A 17,868-nucleotide genomic window follows, 5' to 3' on the forward strand; every position below is an offset into this window, starting at 1 on the left:
CAAAAAGTCTTCATCTGTTTTTGTTGGAGGGAAAAACTGACGACGGCCACTTCACGGGTTTGTGTTTGCTGTGTCTCTTTGTGGTTGTTTTGTGTGCCTTTGTGGTTGTTTTTCGTGTAGCTATGTGTCCACTAGATCAGTTTATCCCGCATGTAAACGCACCGCATCTGAAAGTCGCCTGCATGGTGGGCGGTCACTAGCGGGCCACTAGGTGGTCACATGACAGCGCTTTCAAACAACATGGCGGCAAACTTTCTCTTTTATTCTGAAAACAGTCCAGCGGAAAGTATTTCTGAAAGCATTTGAAGCGAGAAATAAGCTGAGCAGCAGCTGAATCTGTCCTGGTTTTAGTTGACTGACGGCTAGTTTAGACGTTTGAAGTTTCGCGATGCGTCGGACCTCCACACACCACGTCGAATTTGCATAAAGGAGAAGTCAAGTCTACTTTATGCAAATGAACTCTGGGGAAAGGGTTCTAGTGGACACGCAGCTATGAAGAGACACAAACCGAACACAAACACACAATCCATAAATGCTGACAAAACTATCCCACAGAAACAGAAAATGACCAGAAGGAGACAATCATGACAAAAAGACACAAAACCAATACAGACACACAACCACAAAAACTGAAAGAGAAGAAAGTTAAGATGTTGAGAAGTTCATGTTATTTGACGAAGCAGTTTAATGAGGAAAAAGTGAAGAGACTAAAAAAGTTTAAATTCTTATCAAAGAAAAGTTGAGTGAAAACTGAAGGTTTTCAGCTTCATGAAGTTTAAAGTGATGATATTTGATATTAAACAGAGTGACGAAGGATAAAGTTTATTGTAAAGATGCATCTTAGAAACGTGACCTGAAACACTGGAACGGCCTGTTCATCTTCATCATATCAAACAGCGTATTTACAACACGTACAAATATTGTACACAGAGGAGGTTCAATAAAACACAAGGAGAAGGTTCAGAGTGTAAACATGAAGGAAGATTCACCTGAAATCAAACCAGTCTGAGGCCTAATGTCGTTTATTTACCTCAGATCTCCTCGTCTTCAGTTTGTGATTCATTACAGGCCTCAATAAAAATATAAAAACACATTTTAATCACAGCAGAAAGTTTAAAAGTCTCTTCTTCTCTGAAGTCTGATGGAGTTTCATCAGGTCACCGTTGGCAAAGAAAACACGAACCTGAAAAGTTCACAATAGAGAGAAAACAGCTGGAATATCCCATAAAAGATGGAATATTTCAACAGTAATCTGATTTTACGAGGAGGGAATTCATAAATATGTGACATTTAAAGATTTAAGAAATATTAAAATTTTACTGTTGAAAGTCTGGGGAAAAAATGTATATTTTTGAGAGTAAAAGTTGTGATATTTTCAGAATAAAGTGTTTTATGTGAAAAAGTTTGTTTCAAGAATAAAACTGACATTTTCAGACTGTAATATTTGGACAAAGAAAATTCTCAGAAAGTCTTTAAAAGTCGAAACGTGAGAAAAAAGTAATATTTTGAGAACATTTTATAGTAGTTGTTCTACGATGTTCAGAAATAAGTGTCGGATATTCTCACATAAAGTTTTAATGTTTCCACAAAAATATTTTCAAAAAACAAATCTTACGTTGTTTACACCTGTTTCCTGTTGTTTATTGTTAACTGTTTATTTCCCGTTTATTATTGTTTCCTGTTGTTTATTGTTAGCTGTTTATTTCCTGTTTATTGTTGTTTCCTGTTGTTTATTGTTTACTGTTGTTATTGTTTCCTGCTGTTTTCTCTTGTTTCCTGATTTTTGTTGTTTATTGTAATTTATTGTTTGTTTTTGTTAACTGTTGTGAACTCTTGTTTATTGTTGTTTAACCTTGTTTCCTGTTTATTGTTGTTTTCTGCTGTTGACTGTCGTGTCTTGTTGTTTACGGTTGTTTATTGTCATTTACGGTTGTTTATTGTTGTTTACTGTTGTTTACGTGAAGTCAGCTGCTCCAGTTTTTCAGGTGAAACTAAAACTTCGACATGTTGAACCCAGAGATTGTTCTCACCAGTTCCAGACGGTTTAGTTTTTCTAATTTCCTGTAGTTTGAAGCAGTTTTAAAAAATTTTTTCCCTCTGGATCAGAACCTTCCCTCCGACGCCTTCAGGCCCTGAACACACCGCGGTGAGTTTGCTGTCGTTAGGAAACCTTGCAGCCGTTCCTGCAGCTCTGAGCGGACGGGCTGGTCAGTGGGATTGGTTTGGGTTTGGTCCTTCGGGAGGCGCCGTGCTGCCCGGCCACAGAGTACGAGCGTCCGTGCATCATGCGGGCGTTCAGGCCGGTCGCCACGGAGAACGACTTGAGGTGAGACTGGAGGGTTGGAGGCAGCGGCAGCTTCTCCACCAGGTGGACCGGAGTGAAGGAGACGATGGAGCGACAGCACAGGTCCTGGAGGCTGAAGACTGAAACACAATAGTCAATCAGTCTACAATCAGTAATCAGTCCAAAATCAATAATCAATCAGTCCAAAATCAATCAATCCAAAATCAGTAATCAATCAGTCCACAATCAATAATCAATCAGTCCACACATCATCAATAAATACTGAAGCTCCCCAAAGATGAGAACAGCTTCACAGTTTATAGAAAAGAAATCAGAATTTTTAAACTTTTGTGTACTACATATAGTATTTATCTGTGTACTATATATGTTATATATATACCACACAGGTATATATATGTGTACTTTATGTACTTTATATGTGTACTATATTTACTATATATACTATATGTCTGTGTACTTTATATACTGTATTTATATTGTATGTTCTATTTTTCTGTGGACTATATATACTATGTGTAGTATATTTCTGTACCTCAGATACTATATGTAGTATATCTGTGTGTACTTCAGATACTATATGTAGTATATCTGTGTGTACTTCAGATACTATATGTAGTATATCTGTGTGTACTTCAGATACTATATGTAGTATATCTGTGTGTACTTCAGATACTATATGTAGTATATCTGTGTGCCGTCCAGCAGGGGGCAGCACAGACCTGAAAATATTAAACACTTAGAACCATCTTCAGTTAAAGCGTCTCTCAGCAGGTTTCTACAGTAGAGCCTGAGGTGGAACCGGGTCGGTGGTTCTGGTTCTGGTCCTGTTGGTGGTTCTTGTTCTGGTTCTGGTTGTGGTGTTGTTTCTGGTTGTGGTTCTGATTGTGGTTCTGATTGTGGTTTTGGTTGTGGTTGTGGTTCTGCTCCAGTTCGTGGTTCTTGATCTGGCTGTGGTTCTGGTCCTGGTTGTGGTGTTGGTTCTGGTTGTGATTGTGGTTGTGGTTCTGGTTGTGTTTCTGATTGTGTTTGTGGTTCTGGTCATGGTTCTGGTTGTGATTGTGGTTTTGGTTGTGATTCTGGTCCTGGTTGTGGTTCTGGTCCTAGTCCTGATTGTGTTTGTGGTTCTGGTCCTGGTTTTGGTTTTGGTCTTGGTCTGGTACCTCTGTTGGGCCTCCAGAGCCGCTCCATGCCGTGCCTCATGAGGACGATCCGGGCCAGCTCGGTGAAGGACTCGGTGACGTTAAAGTTGCAGAGCGGACTGACCTCGAAGAACGTGACACCAAGCTTCTGGGCGAAGACCCGGGCCTGGTCCGTGGTCACCTGACGCTTGTAGGCCAGGTGGAGCCGGTTTCCCACCAGGATCTTAGGGACCCCCGGGGCATGCTGCGTAAACACAGAGGGGAAGGGCTGTTGTTGTTGCTGTTGTTAAACCAGTAAACATCTCCGGTATTGATCACTGACCTCGTCTATCTCTTTGATCCAGCGATCGATTCCATCGAAGGACCAGCGGTTGGTGATGTCATAAACCAGAAGGACTCCCTGAAGGAAACACGACTTTAGTCAGGTGACAACAACAACAACACAGTAGAATAAACAGGAAACACAATTAAACCATTAAAAAAACAACTAAAACTCAAGTAAACAACATTTCTAGTCCAGTTTCTTGACTTACGTCGGAGTTCCGACTTAGGGCGAAAATGGATGTTACGTCGTCGACTTTACGTCGTCGACTTTACATCAATTTTCGCCCTAAGTTGGAACTCCAACGTAAGTCGAGGACCCCCTGTACTCCACAGCATACCAGATAAAACTCCAGTACACAACATTTTAAATCAAGTTTCCGACAAAAGATTTACAGAAAATGGTCAAAGATGACAATAAGCTTGGTTCCATCTGATGCTGTTGAATGAATATTTGTTGGGATCGGGTTTTAATGGACAAAGACTGATTTTAGTCCAATTAAACTGCAGTTTAACGGATTATAGAGCAGAAATAATGAGTCACTAAATTAATTTGTCAAATAAAAGACAACTAAAAACAACAATCTGATGAATCATTAACTGTTTGTCATTTTTCACAGAATAAACTTAAACTAAATTTTGAGTTTTAATTATTATATTTGACATTTTCAAGACTAAATCGTTAAACGATGCAGTGAAGAATGAAGATGATGACTTCCTGTCTTGTTGGATGCAACGCTACAGGAAGTGAGCGTGTTCCGATTTTAACCTTCAAAATAAATAGATAGATAGATAGATAGATAGATAGATAGATAGATAGATAGATAGATAGATAGATAGATAGATAGATAGATAGATAGATAGATAGATCCTTTAATAATCCTTTGCAGGAAATTACAGCACCTCAAACCTCGATGTATTAACCTCGGGAATCTTCCATCGTGTCTGATTTAAAGTTAGACCAAAGCCTCTTGGGAGCTGTAGTCCACTGCAGGTCTGGATCCCATCAGACCACACACACAAACAGCAAAGACTCATGGTGAGCTTTAGGCATTGCTGTGGCAATGCTGTCCCTGTTGCCATGGTGACGTCTACTCCGTCGCCACGAATAGCCCCGATGAACGATGACTTCCCTCCACGGAGAGCGTTGGAGGATAATAATGAGGCGTGTTTGAGGAGTGGAAGAGTTTCATCACAATCCAAACACTAAAAACATCACAGCTTCATCTTGTGTTACCGTGGAGACGCTAAACAGCTCCAAGCTTTAAATAACCGAACCGAGAGGGTCTGATTAAAGTCTGCGAGGAAACACAAGCTGCAAAATCTACTTCATGAAACTGTCTAAAGTACAAAACTGTTCAAAGTGAGCTCTTACAGCTAAGTAACCAGATAGCTAGTAGCTGGTGAAGCTACTAGCTATCCAAAGGTCAGCTAACAGGACATGTAGCAACATTAGCTGGTGAAGCTACTAGCTATCCAAAGGTCAGCTAACAGGACACGTAGCAACATTAGCTGCTGAAGCTACCATCTATCCAAAGGTGAGCTAACAGGACATGTAGCAACATTTGCTGGTGAAGCTACTAGCTATCCAAAGTACAGCTAACATGACACGTAGCAACATTAGCTGGTGAAGCTACTAGCTATCCAACAGTCAGCTAACTGGACACGTAGCAACATTAGCTGGTGAAGCTACTAGCTATCCAAAGGTCAGCTAACAGGACATGAAAGCTACAAAAAATCACTAGCCAGGCAAACCTGCTAGCAGTCAATCTGCTAACAGCCCAAGTTACTAACACATTTTAGCATGGGTAACTAACCAGCCCATCAGGCATCCAGGCATGATGCTAACATATCAATAGCTAGGATAATCTACCAGCCCATGAGATAGCATGGCATGATGCTAACCTATTGTTAGCTAGGGTAATATACCAGCCCATCAGCTAACAAAGCATGTAGCTAGGGTAATCTATTGCTAGTCCATCAGTTATCAAGGCATAATACTAAGATCGTTAGCTAGGGTAATCTATTGCTAGTCCATCAGCTAACGAGGTGTGATACTTGCATGTCGTTAGCTAGCGTAATCTACCAGTGCATCAGCTTACCAGGCATGATGCTAACATAATATTAGCTAGCGTTGATGTCGTGTTGATGTTGTGTGGATGTTTATGCTGTTGTGTTAATGTTGTGTTGATGTGTTGATGTTGCTGCTGTGTTAATGTTGTGTTGATGTTATGTTAATGTTGTTGATGTTGTGTTGAGGTTGTTGATGTGTTGATGCTGCTGATGTTGTGTTAATATTGTGTTGCTAATGTTGTTGTGTTGATGATGTTGATGTTGTGTAAATGTTATGCTGATGTGTTGACATTGTGTTGATGTGTTGATGTTTGTATTGACGTTGTGTTGATGTGTTGATGATGTGCTGATGTTGTGTTGACGTGTTGACATTGTGTTGACGTGTTGATGTTGTGTTGATGATATTGACATTGTGTTTATGTTGTGTTGATTTTTGTATTGATGTTGTGTTGATGATGTTGATGTTGTTGTGTTGCTGTTGTGTTGATGTTGTGTTGACATGTTGACACTGTGTTGATGTTGTGTTGTTGTTGTTGTTATGTTGATGTTGTTGTGTTGCTGTTGTTGTGTTGGTGTTGTGTTGTTGTTGTGTTGATATTATTGTGTCGTTGTTGTGCTGTCATGTTACCTGAGCTCCTCTGGAATAAGATCTGAAGATGGTGCAGAACCGTCCCTGACCAGACGTGTCCCTGAAACCACACAGAGAATAAAAGGTCTGAGGTTATTTCACACAGAAGACAAACTTTAAAATCAACATTCCATCTTCTGACTGTTTGTAAGGAACTCAGTGGGCATCTAAACAAATATTCAGGATGTCTGAGGAGGGTCCAGAGCTGCAGTAGAGATCTGGGATCTGGTTTAGATTCAGACCTACAGGGTTTGGCTCCGGTTGGTGTTTCTGTGGATACCATCTGAACCCGACTCGATGTCTCGGACACCAGGAGTCGAGTCAACAAACACTGACAGCAGATAAACAGTATAAAATCCACAACACCATCACAGTTTTATCAGGCAAGAACCCGAGTCTTGTTGTACTTGGACTTGGCCAGGCTTCAGTAATCAATCTGGAGACTCAACAAAATAAAACAGCAAAGTAAAACTAACTTGTTTGTTATTCTTGACTTGGGACTTCGCCCTGGACTTGGTGGGCCTTTACTAAGGACCTGTGGGTCTTAACTTGGAACTGAATTCTTGGATCTTAGTTCTTGTCTTGGTATTTGTCTTGGGACTTCACATAAACAAATTGGACTTTGAATTGAGACTTAGTGGTCTTAACTCAGGAACTGACTAGGGGCTTCTTGGTCTCAATTTGAAATGTGAGTCAGAATTAGATTGTCTTGACTTATCGATTATCGGTCTTGACTTGGGACTTCAGACTTTGTTGGACTTGGAGTGTGCTGGTCCTGATTTGAGACTTGTTGGTCCCAACTCAACCCAAAAGTTGTTGGTCTCAACTCTAGATAATGAACTTGTTGGTTTTACGTTGAGACATGCTGGCTTAACTTGAAACTTGCCTGTCTTGATTTCAGATTAGTTGGTCTTTAGATTTGTTGGTCCCAACTTAAAATTTGTTAGTCACTTTTTTAACTCGGCACTTGATGGCCTCAAATCTTGACTTACTGGTCCTGACTTGGGACTAGTTGGTCTTGACTCAGGACTGGTTTGGTCTGACTTAGGGCTTGTTAGCATCCACCTGGGCACTAGTTGGTCTTGGTTTGGTGGCTTGTTGGTCTCAACTAAAGACTTTTTGGTCTTAACCCAAAACATTTTAGTCTCTGTAAAGTAATTGCATATCTTTTTGTGGTTGTTTTTGTCTTTTTGTGGTATTTTTTATTTTTGTGGTATTTTTGCATCTCTTTCAGGTAATTTCACATCTATTTAAAGTCATTTTGCATCATTTTGTGGTTATATTTAGTCTGTGTTCGTCTTTTGTTTTTGCGGCAGTTTTATGTTCATTATTGGTCATTTTACGTCTCTTTGTGGTTGTTTTGCATCTCTAAAGGAATTTTGTGTCTTTGTTTTAGGTCGTTTTACATTTTTTTTAAAGTAATTTTGCGTGTTCCTGTGGTTATTTTAAGTCTCTGTGTTCATCTTGTGTCTTTATAGTTGTTTTGTGTTATTTTGTGGTCTTCTTGCATCTTTCTGCTTGATTTGCATTTTGTTTTCTTCACTTCTTAGAGCTTAAATCCAAAACAAAATCAGTTAAACATTTTCTATTATTGACACTCTCCGGACCTGACATCTCCAGGATGGTTTTCTGTTCCTCGGTAGAAACTCTGATATTAAATAAGACATTTTCCTCCTTTAAAGATGCTGCTGGTTGCAGGTGACGCTGCTGGATGTGTCAGTTACAGAAGATCTTCTTAACTTGTTAGACTTCAGAGCTGAAATGAGTCACAAAACCTCGCAGATGGCAGGTTTTTAATCCGATTTTGCAGTGAGTCGGACCTGCGTTGCTGTCAGTTGTGTAACATCAGAAGCTTTTTATCGTTATTCCTCCAGACTCAGAGGAGCTTCTACAAATCGATCCACTAATTCCATCACATCAGCGGAGTTAGAGAGGAGACTGGAAACTCAAACCAAAGACAAATAAAACCAAAGCATTTCTTACTAATACTTACTTTTCACTGAGTTTTTGTCACTGCAATATGAAGTCCTGAACATCTTTGAAAACAGAACAACTATGAGCTTTTTCCTTTTACGATCAGCTGGTCATGTTTCTAGAAGAGTCTTCATCTGTTGAACCACAAAAACCTCCAACTGAACATCTTAAAACAACCGATCTGACAGAAATTCCTCCTGATTGTAAAATCTGCTGCAGTGTAATTTGGAATGTGAGTCAGAATCAGATGCCCTGACTTTCCTGTTATCGGTCTCTACTCGGGACGTCAGACTTTGTTGGACTAAAAACTTGACTTTGGATGTGGTGGTCTTGACTTGAGACTTGTTGGTCTCAATTCAAAAGTTGTTGGTCTCTACTCTAGACTTGACTCTGGACTTGTTGCTTTTTAATTTGGGACTCGTTAGTCCCAACTCAAAACTTGTTGGTAACTTTTCGGTCTTAAAACAGTACTTGGTGGTCTGAAATCTGGACTTATCGGTCTTGACTTGAGACTAGTTGATCTTGACTTAGGGCTTGTTAGCATCCACCTGGGTACTAGTTGGTCTTAACCTGAAACTTGTTGGTGTCAACCCAAAACCTTCTAGTCTCAGCTTGGAACTTGATTGTCTCAACTCTAGATTTGTTAGTCATAAATTGAGACTTGCTGGTGGGAACTTAGAACGTGTTTGGCTTGATTCAGGGCTTGTTGCTTTTCACTTGTTGGGAAATTCATCCTGATTCTAAAATCTTCTGGAGGCGACAAATCAGAGCTAAAAATCAGGATTCAATCATCTGTATGGATTTAAATTAGAGCTTTTTCTAATGGAGTTTGGTTTGTTGTAGGTTCATTCTAAAGCTGCAACTAACATTTATTTACTGGATAAATCGATCAGATTAAATGTCAAAAAATGGTGAAAAATATGGATCAGATGTTTCCTCAAATGTCTTTTTTTGTTCAATGGTCATCAGTTTACTGTCATAAAGGAGGAAAGAAACCTGAAAATATTCACATGTAAGAAATCTGTAATCACAGATTTTCTTCAAAAAATTGTTCAGTCTGATTAATCAATGATCAGTGCAGCTGATAATTGGTGAGATGTGAGTGTGTTTTCCTACCAGAGCTGCAGTTTGACTCGTCTCCCGTCCAGGAGGATGGTGGTCGTCTTGTAGTCGATGCCTGAAACAAAGAAAACCATTCATTCTGTGGCACTAAATGCATCAAAATCACATTTTCTCAGTCATAACTCAACTGAATGTGAAGAATCACACATTTAACACACAGTTTTAGATTCAGAGCAACATAAACTCCCAGAGCATCCATTATATCTGGTGTCCATGGTGATTCTCACTTTAATGCAGAACTCCCTTAAGAAACTTCATGTTTTTAGGTTTCCCTCAGTATCACAGTAATCCGGTTATATCTGTCTGTACGCCCATGGATGAACTGCAAACAGGAGCAGCTAAAGGTGAATTCAGCTTCTTAACTTCTCAAACTATAAACAAAAATAGGATAAAAATTTGACTAACATTTATGTTTATTCCCTAAATTAATCTAAATTAAAATCTGTTCTCCTGTACAACGACTGGGGGAGTTCAAGGATCAGATATGAGGCTGATATCAGAGTTGGAGTCTGAGTAGAGACCATTTGCTCCAAAAACCAGTTTTGTTGATAAAAATCTGAATTTGCAAAGTCATAATAATACATACTAATCTGCACCAACGGTTTTAGTCCAGCTGATAAACAGATTTCCATCTGATCCGTGAGCCTGTTTAGGGTTTTTTTTTTTCAGGTGTAGCACCATAAAAGAACAGTCAGGGTCCACTACATTCATTTATTTCTTTGCCAGGTTTCTTTTTCTCCATTAAAAATCTCCTTGTATTCTGAAAATGTGCATCAAACAGCTGGATGAGACCCCACCAACCTCCGTCTGACAGCACGTTAAATAAAGTCTCCTCCAGCTAGACGTCTTCAGATCTGCTGAGGTTTTTCAGAGATCTGCAGCAGCTCCACTGATGCTCAGACCTTCACAGCGTCCTGATTATCTGCTAATATCAGGCTGCCTTCACATGAAGCCCGACGAGAACAAAAGCAGCAGCAGCAGCTCTTTTATAACAGTAATTATCAGGACGAACCGCTGAGACGCCTCCGCAACGAACAAACACTCTCATGGTGTCTGGAAAAGCTGCTCAGAGCTACAGGAACACACTGAAGAATCATGTTTAAACCACTTCAAACCAGTTCAAACCAGCTTTAAAGAACGTTTCTGATCACGTCCAACAATATCATGAAGCAAACTTTTGAAATGTTGCACAAAATGAATAAAAAGAAAAGAAAGAAAACGTAAATTAGTCCTATTCGATTACCAGTTTTGAAAATAAAAACAAAGGTGTTGCACTGTCAGTAGGGGGCGCGACAGGCTACATTACAATTCATTTAGCAGATTAATTTGCAATTTTAGAAAATTAAAACTGCTGAATACATAGAAAGTGCCATTTAGGATAGCTTCCACTAATTACTTTCAAGAGAATAAACTCGGCTGTGTGGTGTCGTCACTAGGTGGTGCTAAAGGCTACGCTAAACATGGCTGCAATAATAATAATAAAGTGCAAGAAGCTGGAAACTAGTGCTAGTCAGACCATTCTGCGGCGCATTCTGCTCCGCAAACAGTGCATCCTTGGCTTAGCTCCACCCTAGCCCAGGATACAGTGATGGTGCCCCTTAAAAACAGTGCTGTAAAGAGGCACCATCACTGTATCCTGGGCTTAGCTCCGCCTCTAGTCAACTGTGATTGGTTTAAAGGACACAATCACGAAAGCATGTATTTGTCCTTATAGCAGGATGATAATGAGATGCAGTCAGACAGTTCTACGCTGCAGAATGGTCTGACTAGAACTGGTTTCCAGCTTCTTCTACTTCGCCATGTTTAGCATAGCCGCAGTGGTTTTAAAAGGGGCACCATCATGTCAGTAATACAGATAATCCAAAAAACTAGCATGGCGACTTTGCTACATGATCCCGACCAAAAAAATCAGTGTGTGTTTTTTTCCTGCAGTGAAGTGGATATTACAAATGGTAGGGCTCCAGTAGTGAAAGTAAAGCTGCAAACATCTGGTGATTCGGACTCATTGTTTGCTAACCGCTAACGAACCTTAACGTAGAAGAAGAAACAAACCAGACTTTGTCGTTCTACAGAGAGAAATGGAGGCCATGTGAAAAATTTAAAGGGACAAAACTCTCTGACGTGTTTGTATTTTTATAAACCAAACACAATCATCTGGGGTGGTGCTAAGCCCAGGATACAGTGATGGTGCCCATTAAAAGCAGTGTTGTAAAGGGGCACCATCACTGCATCCTGGGCTTAGCTCCACCCCTAATCAACTGTAATTGGTTTAAAGGACAAACACAAAAAGTATTTATTTGCCCCTATAGCAGGATGATGATGATCTGCTGTCAGACAGTTCTATGCTGCAGAATGGTCTTACTACAACTGGTTTCCAGCTTCCTCCATTTTGTTTATTGCAACCATGTTTAGTGTAGCCAACATGGTTTTAAAGGGGCACCAACACTGCATCCTGGGCTTAGCTCCACCCCTGCCCAGGATGCAGTGATGGTGCCCCTATAAAACAGTTTCGGGGAAATTGTTTTAGTGGAATATTTACATTCAGGGAGGCAAATCCCTGATTCCGGTAACGCATCAGTACTGGAAGTAAAGCAGCAAAAATCCAGTGAGTCACAGTAGCTCCGTGCTAACCACTAACAAACCTTCACGTAGAAGAAGAAACAAATCAAACTTTGCCCTTCTACAGTGAAAAATGGAGGCCATTGTGCTGTTCTACATGTCAGAACCTGAACAGAACACGTTAAATAATACAGAAGTTCTGCACATTTAATGTATTTTTACTGAAAAATAAACCATTAGTGCTCTAGTTGTGACATTTAAAAGTAGGAAACTTAAAACCTTGAAAGCATCCATTTACCTCTGAAACACACACATATATAAACACATATAATATCTATACACTGACATGTACAGATCTTATATTTATATTACAGTAATGCACCCGTGAACATTGTGCTATAAATTTATAATGTGGAAAGAACAAACATTTAGCGGCAGCTCGTGAGTCTAAACCATGCAGCTCAGCAGGACGAAGAAGAGAACAAGCTGTGATATAATAAAGTTATTCTGGGATGCAGCGGTCCAACCTACACACATATGTTCAACTTATTACGCTCTGGAACGAAGCATCTCAGGGAGCTGGAGTTACGTAAGAAGCTGGAGCAGTCTGAAGACAGACATCAAAACAGTGAAACAGGACAGATTGCAGCTGCCTGCTAGGCTGGAACAACAAAATACTCAGAAATACTGCAGGAAAATGCCAAAAAAATACTGCATAATACCAGTAAAGGTTGTGCATTTAAACGGGGACTCGTGAGAAAGTAGAGAAGTGTAATGTAAATGTTAATTAGAGCATTTTACAATCTATAATCTGCAGCTGCAAACAAGATTATTTGATTTGGGCTTAGAAACAACACGGAGCTGCAGAAGACACCCATCAGCAAGAAAATATGGTAGCTTAGCTCCACTTATGCTATGCTAGCTCTGTGTCTTATAGCAGATGTTTAATAGGAAGTAGAATTGTCCTTTCTGTTACATTAGCTTTGTATCCCTAATGTTAGCTTTACATCCTGTTCTGTTTTATAATCAGTAGCTTAGCTCCACTAATGCTACGTTAGCTGTGTCCTGTAGCAGATGGTAAATAGTTGCTAGTGTTGCCCTTTCTGTGACTTTAGTTTTGTGTTCTGTTGAGTAATGGTTAGCTACAATGTCAGCTTTACAGCTTGTTCGAATGTTTCATAATCAATACCTTAGCTCCACTAATGCTACGTTAGTTGTGTCCTGTAGGAGATGTTAGTTGGTAGAGTTGCCTTTTTTGTTATGTTAGATTTGTGTCCCCAATCATTAATGTTAGCTTTGCATCCTATTCTCATATTATATTATCAGTACCTTAGCTCTACTTATGCTATGTTAGACATGTCCTGGAGCAGATGTTAAATAGCTGGTAGCATTGCCCTTTCTGTTACTTTAGCTTTGTGTTCTTTCAGTCAACGCTGAATAATGGTTAGCTATAAACTTAGCTTTACATAATGTTCTCATGTTTTATAATCAGTAATTTGACTCCACTAATGCTACGTTAGCTCTCTGTCCTGTAGCAGATGTTAAATAGTTGGTAGAGTTGCCCTATTGGTTACTTTAGCTTTGTGTTCTGTTGAATAATGGTTAGCTATAATGTTAGCTTTGTATCCTGTTTTCACATTATATAATCAGTAGCTTAGCTCAACTAATGCTACGTTAGCTCTCTGTCCCATAGCAGATGTTAAATAATTGATAGTGTTGCCCTCTTTTTTATGTTAGCTTTGTGTCCTTTGATTTAGCACTGAATAATCACTAGCTATAATGCTAGCTTTATGGTCCTGTTCTATTGTTTTATAATCAATAGCTTAGCTCTGTGTCCTGTAGCAGATGTTAAATAGCTAGTAGCATTGAACTTTCTGTTACCGTACTTTAGGTTTGTGTTCTTTTAGTCAATGTTGAATAATATTAGCTTTACAACTAGCTCTAATGTTTATAATCAGTAGCTTAGCTCCATTAATGCTATGTTAACTCTTTACCCTATAGCAGATGTTAAACAGGCAGTGCTGTAGCCCTTCTTACGATGTGTTAGCTTTGTGTCCTGTTAGCTGGTCTTGAACAATCATTAGCTCAGCTCCATTAATGTTACTTTAGCTTTGAGACTTATTCTTGTGGTATATAATCTGTAGATTAGATCCACTAAGTAGGTCTGTGGATGTTAAATAATCAGTAAAGCCCTTCCTGTGTTACATTACTTTAGTGTCCTGTTAGTGGATGAATAAATGGTGGCTTAGCACTATAAATGTTACGCTAGCTTTATGTAAGTAGTTGGTAGTGTAGTCCTTCTTCTGATACATTAGCTTTGTGTCCCTTTAGTTAGCTTTGAATAATCAGTAGCTTACCTTCACTAATGTTAGCATCAGCTTTGTGTCCTGTTAAATATTTAGCAGTGAAGTCTTACTTAGGTTGGGCTAGCTTTGTGTTCTTTTAGCTGATGTTGAATAATTGGTGGTTCAGTTGCATTAATGCTATATTAGCTTTGAGTCGTTTTAGTTTATTTCGAATAATCTGTAGCTTAGCTTCACTAATGCTATGTTAGCTCTGTGTCTTGTAGCAGGCATTAGATGGTCAGCAGTGTAGCACTACCTTTGTTTTGTTAGCTCTGTGTTCTGCTGGTTGATATGCTTTTAAATAATTGGTAGCTTAGCATCATTAACGCTACCTTAGCCATGAGTCATTTTAGTTGATTTGTTTTAAATAACCTGTAGCTTAGCTTCCCTAATGTGATGTTAGCTCTGTGTCTTGTAGCAGACAATAGGTAGTCAGCAGTGTAGTGCTACCTTTGTTATTTTAGCTTTGTATGCTCCTAGTTGTTGTTAAATAGTTGCTAGCATTGCCCTTCTAATGATATTTTGTGCCCTTCAAGTCAGTCTTTATTAATCTGTAGCTTTGCCTGAGTGAATCAGCGTTAGCCTTGTATCCTGTGAGTTTATTTGCTTTTGAATAATCAGTAGCTTTGCTCATTCATGCTACATTAGCTCTGTGTCCTGTAGCAGACATTCAACAGTTGGTAGCGTGGCTTTTAGTCTTGATTTTGATTATTTGGTATATCAGCTGCTTTGAGTTCTATTTTAGCTTAGCCATTAGCTACATGTTGTCTGTTTTATATTATCATTAACATCTTTGACTCCTGACCTCTAGAGGTGTGTTTCAACAAACAGACTGCTGCTGAGTGAAAACAACCAGAGTCGGTTCAGATCATCAGTGATTCATCTTCTCCTGGAGGTCAGCAGCTTCTCCAACTGTTGGTGGAGGTTCAGTCGAGAACATGAAGTTACACAACATGATGAGTTATGAAAGCGTCAGTAAACAGGCTGCTGGCTGCAGCTCAGGAGATTACCAACAGCCCATAAAACACAGAAAATAAACCGTTGGGCTGCATTCTTCTGAGCTCCAATCACAGCTTCCAGAGTGTTTAGCCTCCACCAGCAGCTCCTCTCCGGGTTTATCCGGACAGCAAAGGACCACAGATTCAGACCACAGATTCAGACCACAGATTCAGACCACAGCTATGTCTGTTGGACCGACGGCAGCCTTTTGGTTTTCCAGCGTCGGAGCCAAACTGAAAGATGTTCATCAATGGAAAACCCCAAACCTGTCCATCATCTGGACCAAGACAGTAGCTCTGAGGAACCTTTCACTGCAGCGCTGCAACCAACAAATGGTTCATCTAAACAGTATTTTCTTTATAAATCATTTAGTCCAGTTTCCCAGAACTCATGTTTAAAACACTAAAAAGTTCACTATAGACAAAGAAGAGCAGCAAACCGGCTCATCTGAGAAGCTGGAAGCAGACAACTTTCCACCCACAGATACACAAGAAATGACAAAAGCTGCAGATTAGTTTCTTTAATCAGTTCTGGTAACTGTTGAGTGTCAGCACAGATATGCCCAAACAGGACAGAAAAATCCATCTGATAGTGTATATTTAAGTATTTCAGGGTTTTCCTGAACTAACTACAGCCTGAAAAACAATCAGTACAAGAGGTCCTCCACTTACGTCAGACGTAAGTCGATTTTCGCCATAAGTTGGAACTCCGATGAAAATGTAAACAAAGCCGTGAGGTGCATCATGATATCGATCAGTTTACATGTTTGTACAACTACAGTAACGCAAACAGTCATTATCTCACACTGAAACATAACTTGATAGGTAAATATGGCGAAAATGTAAACTGTAAGTCTGACTTACGCTGGGAGCCATAATGAAGTTCGCGAATGTAGCATAATCCAGTGTGGCGGCAAATGTAAACAAAACTGTCTTATAGCGCCACATGACAACTGCACATACAGTATTCATCCACACAGCTTGTCAACTAGTTCGTCTGAATCAGTTCCGACGTAACGACGAAATGACGTAAATCAAGGACGTCGTAAACTGAGGACCTCCTGTGCTCCTAATAAAGTCCTTCACATGAACCGTAGCTTTCTAGTACTTTCACTTTTCCTAAAACTTCACAGCAAGCTCGTATTTTGTCATTTTTAAAGTGGATTTGTGGTGAAGTTGTTGGAGAGATGTGTCTGATGAAGAAACATTCATCAGACAGATGAATCATTTATGTGGAAATCTATTATAAATAAAGCTGATTCAGATTTACTGCTGTTTGAGACTTTTCAATAATTCATTTAATTAATTGACAATAATAGAAACACAGTTAATCTCCAGATTTATTCAGATTTATTTAACGTTACTGATTTAATCTCCCTCATAATAATGTAAATATATGATCAGGTTCCGATTCTGCAGCTTTCAGCCAAAATGTTCCACAACAAACTAAAAATCCAAAACGGAAACAACAAAATACTCAAACACAAGTCCTGCATTCAAAACTACTTCAGTAAAAGTATTAATACACAGATTTATGGTTAGTTTAGTTTAAATACAAAAATCTGTTGTCAGTTTCTAGATTTTCCTCTAAATCTTTTGACTTTTTAGGTTTGAAAAAGACTCAAAGGAACAGAACTAACAGAAACTAAACAGAAACAACAGAAACATAAAAATAACAATATGTTCGATTTTATTTCCTCTAATTTAATTTAATGTGAATCTGAAAAAATATTGTCAGAAAAACGTGTTGGAGCAAAAACACCGAAGGGAAATAAAACCGCTTTGAAACGGATTTAAATCCCAGAGTTCCCAGTTCAGAACAAACTGGTGCTCAAGTCGGTGGACAGAGAGTCACTGGGATGTTACTGATCTGAGCCGGATTCACTGGTTTGGCTCCAGACTCACTGGTTTGGCTCCAGACTCACTGGTTTCCTGCTGCGTAAAACGTGCGTAAAACCGGACCACCGACCTCCAGAGCTCCCCGGCCGGCGGGTTCCTCCCCCCCGGTACTCACCCATGTCGTGTCCGTACGGGGACTCGGAGGCTCCGTCCTGCAGGCTCTCCAGGATCTCTCCCTTCCCCACGTCGCTGTCGCCCACCAGCAGGAACTTGAGCAGGAAGTCGTGCGCTCTGGGGCTCCTCCGGTTCATCCTGGCGGCGGGCGGCGGCCGAAGCGTCCCATCATGAGGCGAGACCCGAACCGAAGCTCCCCGCTGGTCCTCCGCTTCCAGAGGACCAGACCAGGTCACATGTTACCTGCTCAGTCCAGGTGAGTCCAACCTGCGGCGCGCATCAAAGCTGGTGCGCGCTCTGAGCCGGTAGCGCTCACAGGACGCGCCGCGCTTTTACGCACTGAGGTGACGGCTCTCCGGTTGGTTCCGTTCTGCTCCGGGACTGAAGGCGG

At 40.1% G+C, this 17,868-nt stretch overlaps 1 protein-coding gene across 1 annotated transcript; it reads right to left on the reverse strand.

Annotated features, from left to right (window-relative positions):
* Nucleotides 1-806: 806 nt before the first annotated feature.
* On the reverse strand, nt 807-17,868 carry rab40b (RAB40B, member RAS oncogene family). The gene is made up of 6 exons (XM_023292230.3): nt 17,479-17,868; nt 9,557-9,617; nt 6,467-6,527; nt 3,767-3,844; nt 3,466-3,688; nt 807-2,424 (listed from the first exon to the last, which is right to left on the reverse strand). Exons 1-6 carry the CDS (start codon nt 17,612-17,614, stop codon nt 2,162-2,164), a joined length of 822 nt encoding a protein of 273 aa, XP_023147998.2. The 5' UTR covers nt 17,615-17,868; the 3' UTR covers nt 807-2,161.

Source organism: Amphiprion ocellaris, chromosome 18 (assembly GCF_022539595.1).
Source record: "Amphiprion ocellaris isolate individual 3 ecotype Okinawa chromosome 18, ASM2253959v1, whole genome shotgun sequence".
Classification (NCBI taxonomy): domain Eukaryota; kingdom Metazoa; phylum Chordata; class Actinopteri; family Pomacentridae; genus Amphiprion; species Amphiprion ocellaris.

Coding starts and splice junctions, on each gene's coding strand:
- rab40b (XM_023292230.3), bottom strand. CDS start 17,614: ATGAACCGGAGGAGCCCCAGAGCGCACGACTTCCTGCTCAAGTTCCTG. Junction 9,618..17,478: donor CCCGTACGGACACGACATGG/GTGAGTACCGGG, acceptor TCTTTGTTTCAG/GCATCGACTACAAGACGACC. Junction 3,845..6,466: donor CTTATTCCAGAGGAGCTCAG/GTAACATGACAG, acceptor TGTTTCCTTCAG/GGAGTCCTTCTGGTTTATGA.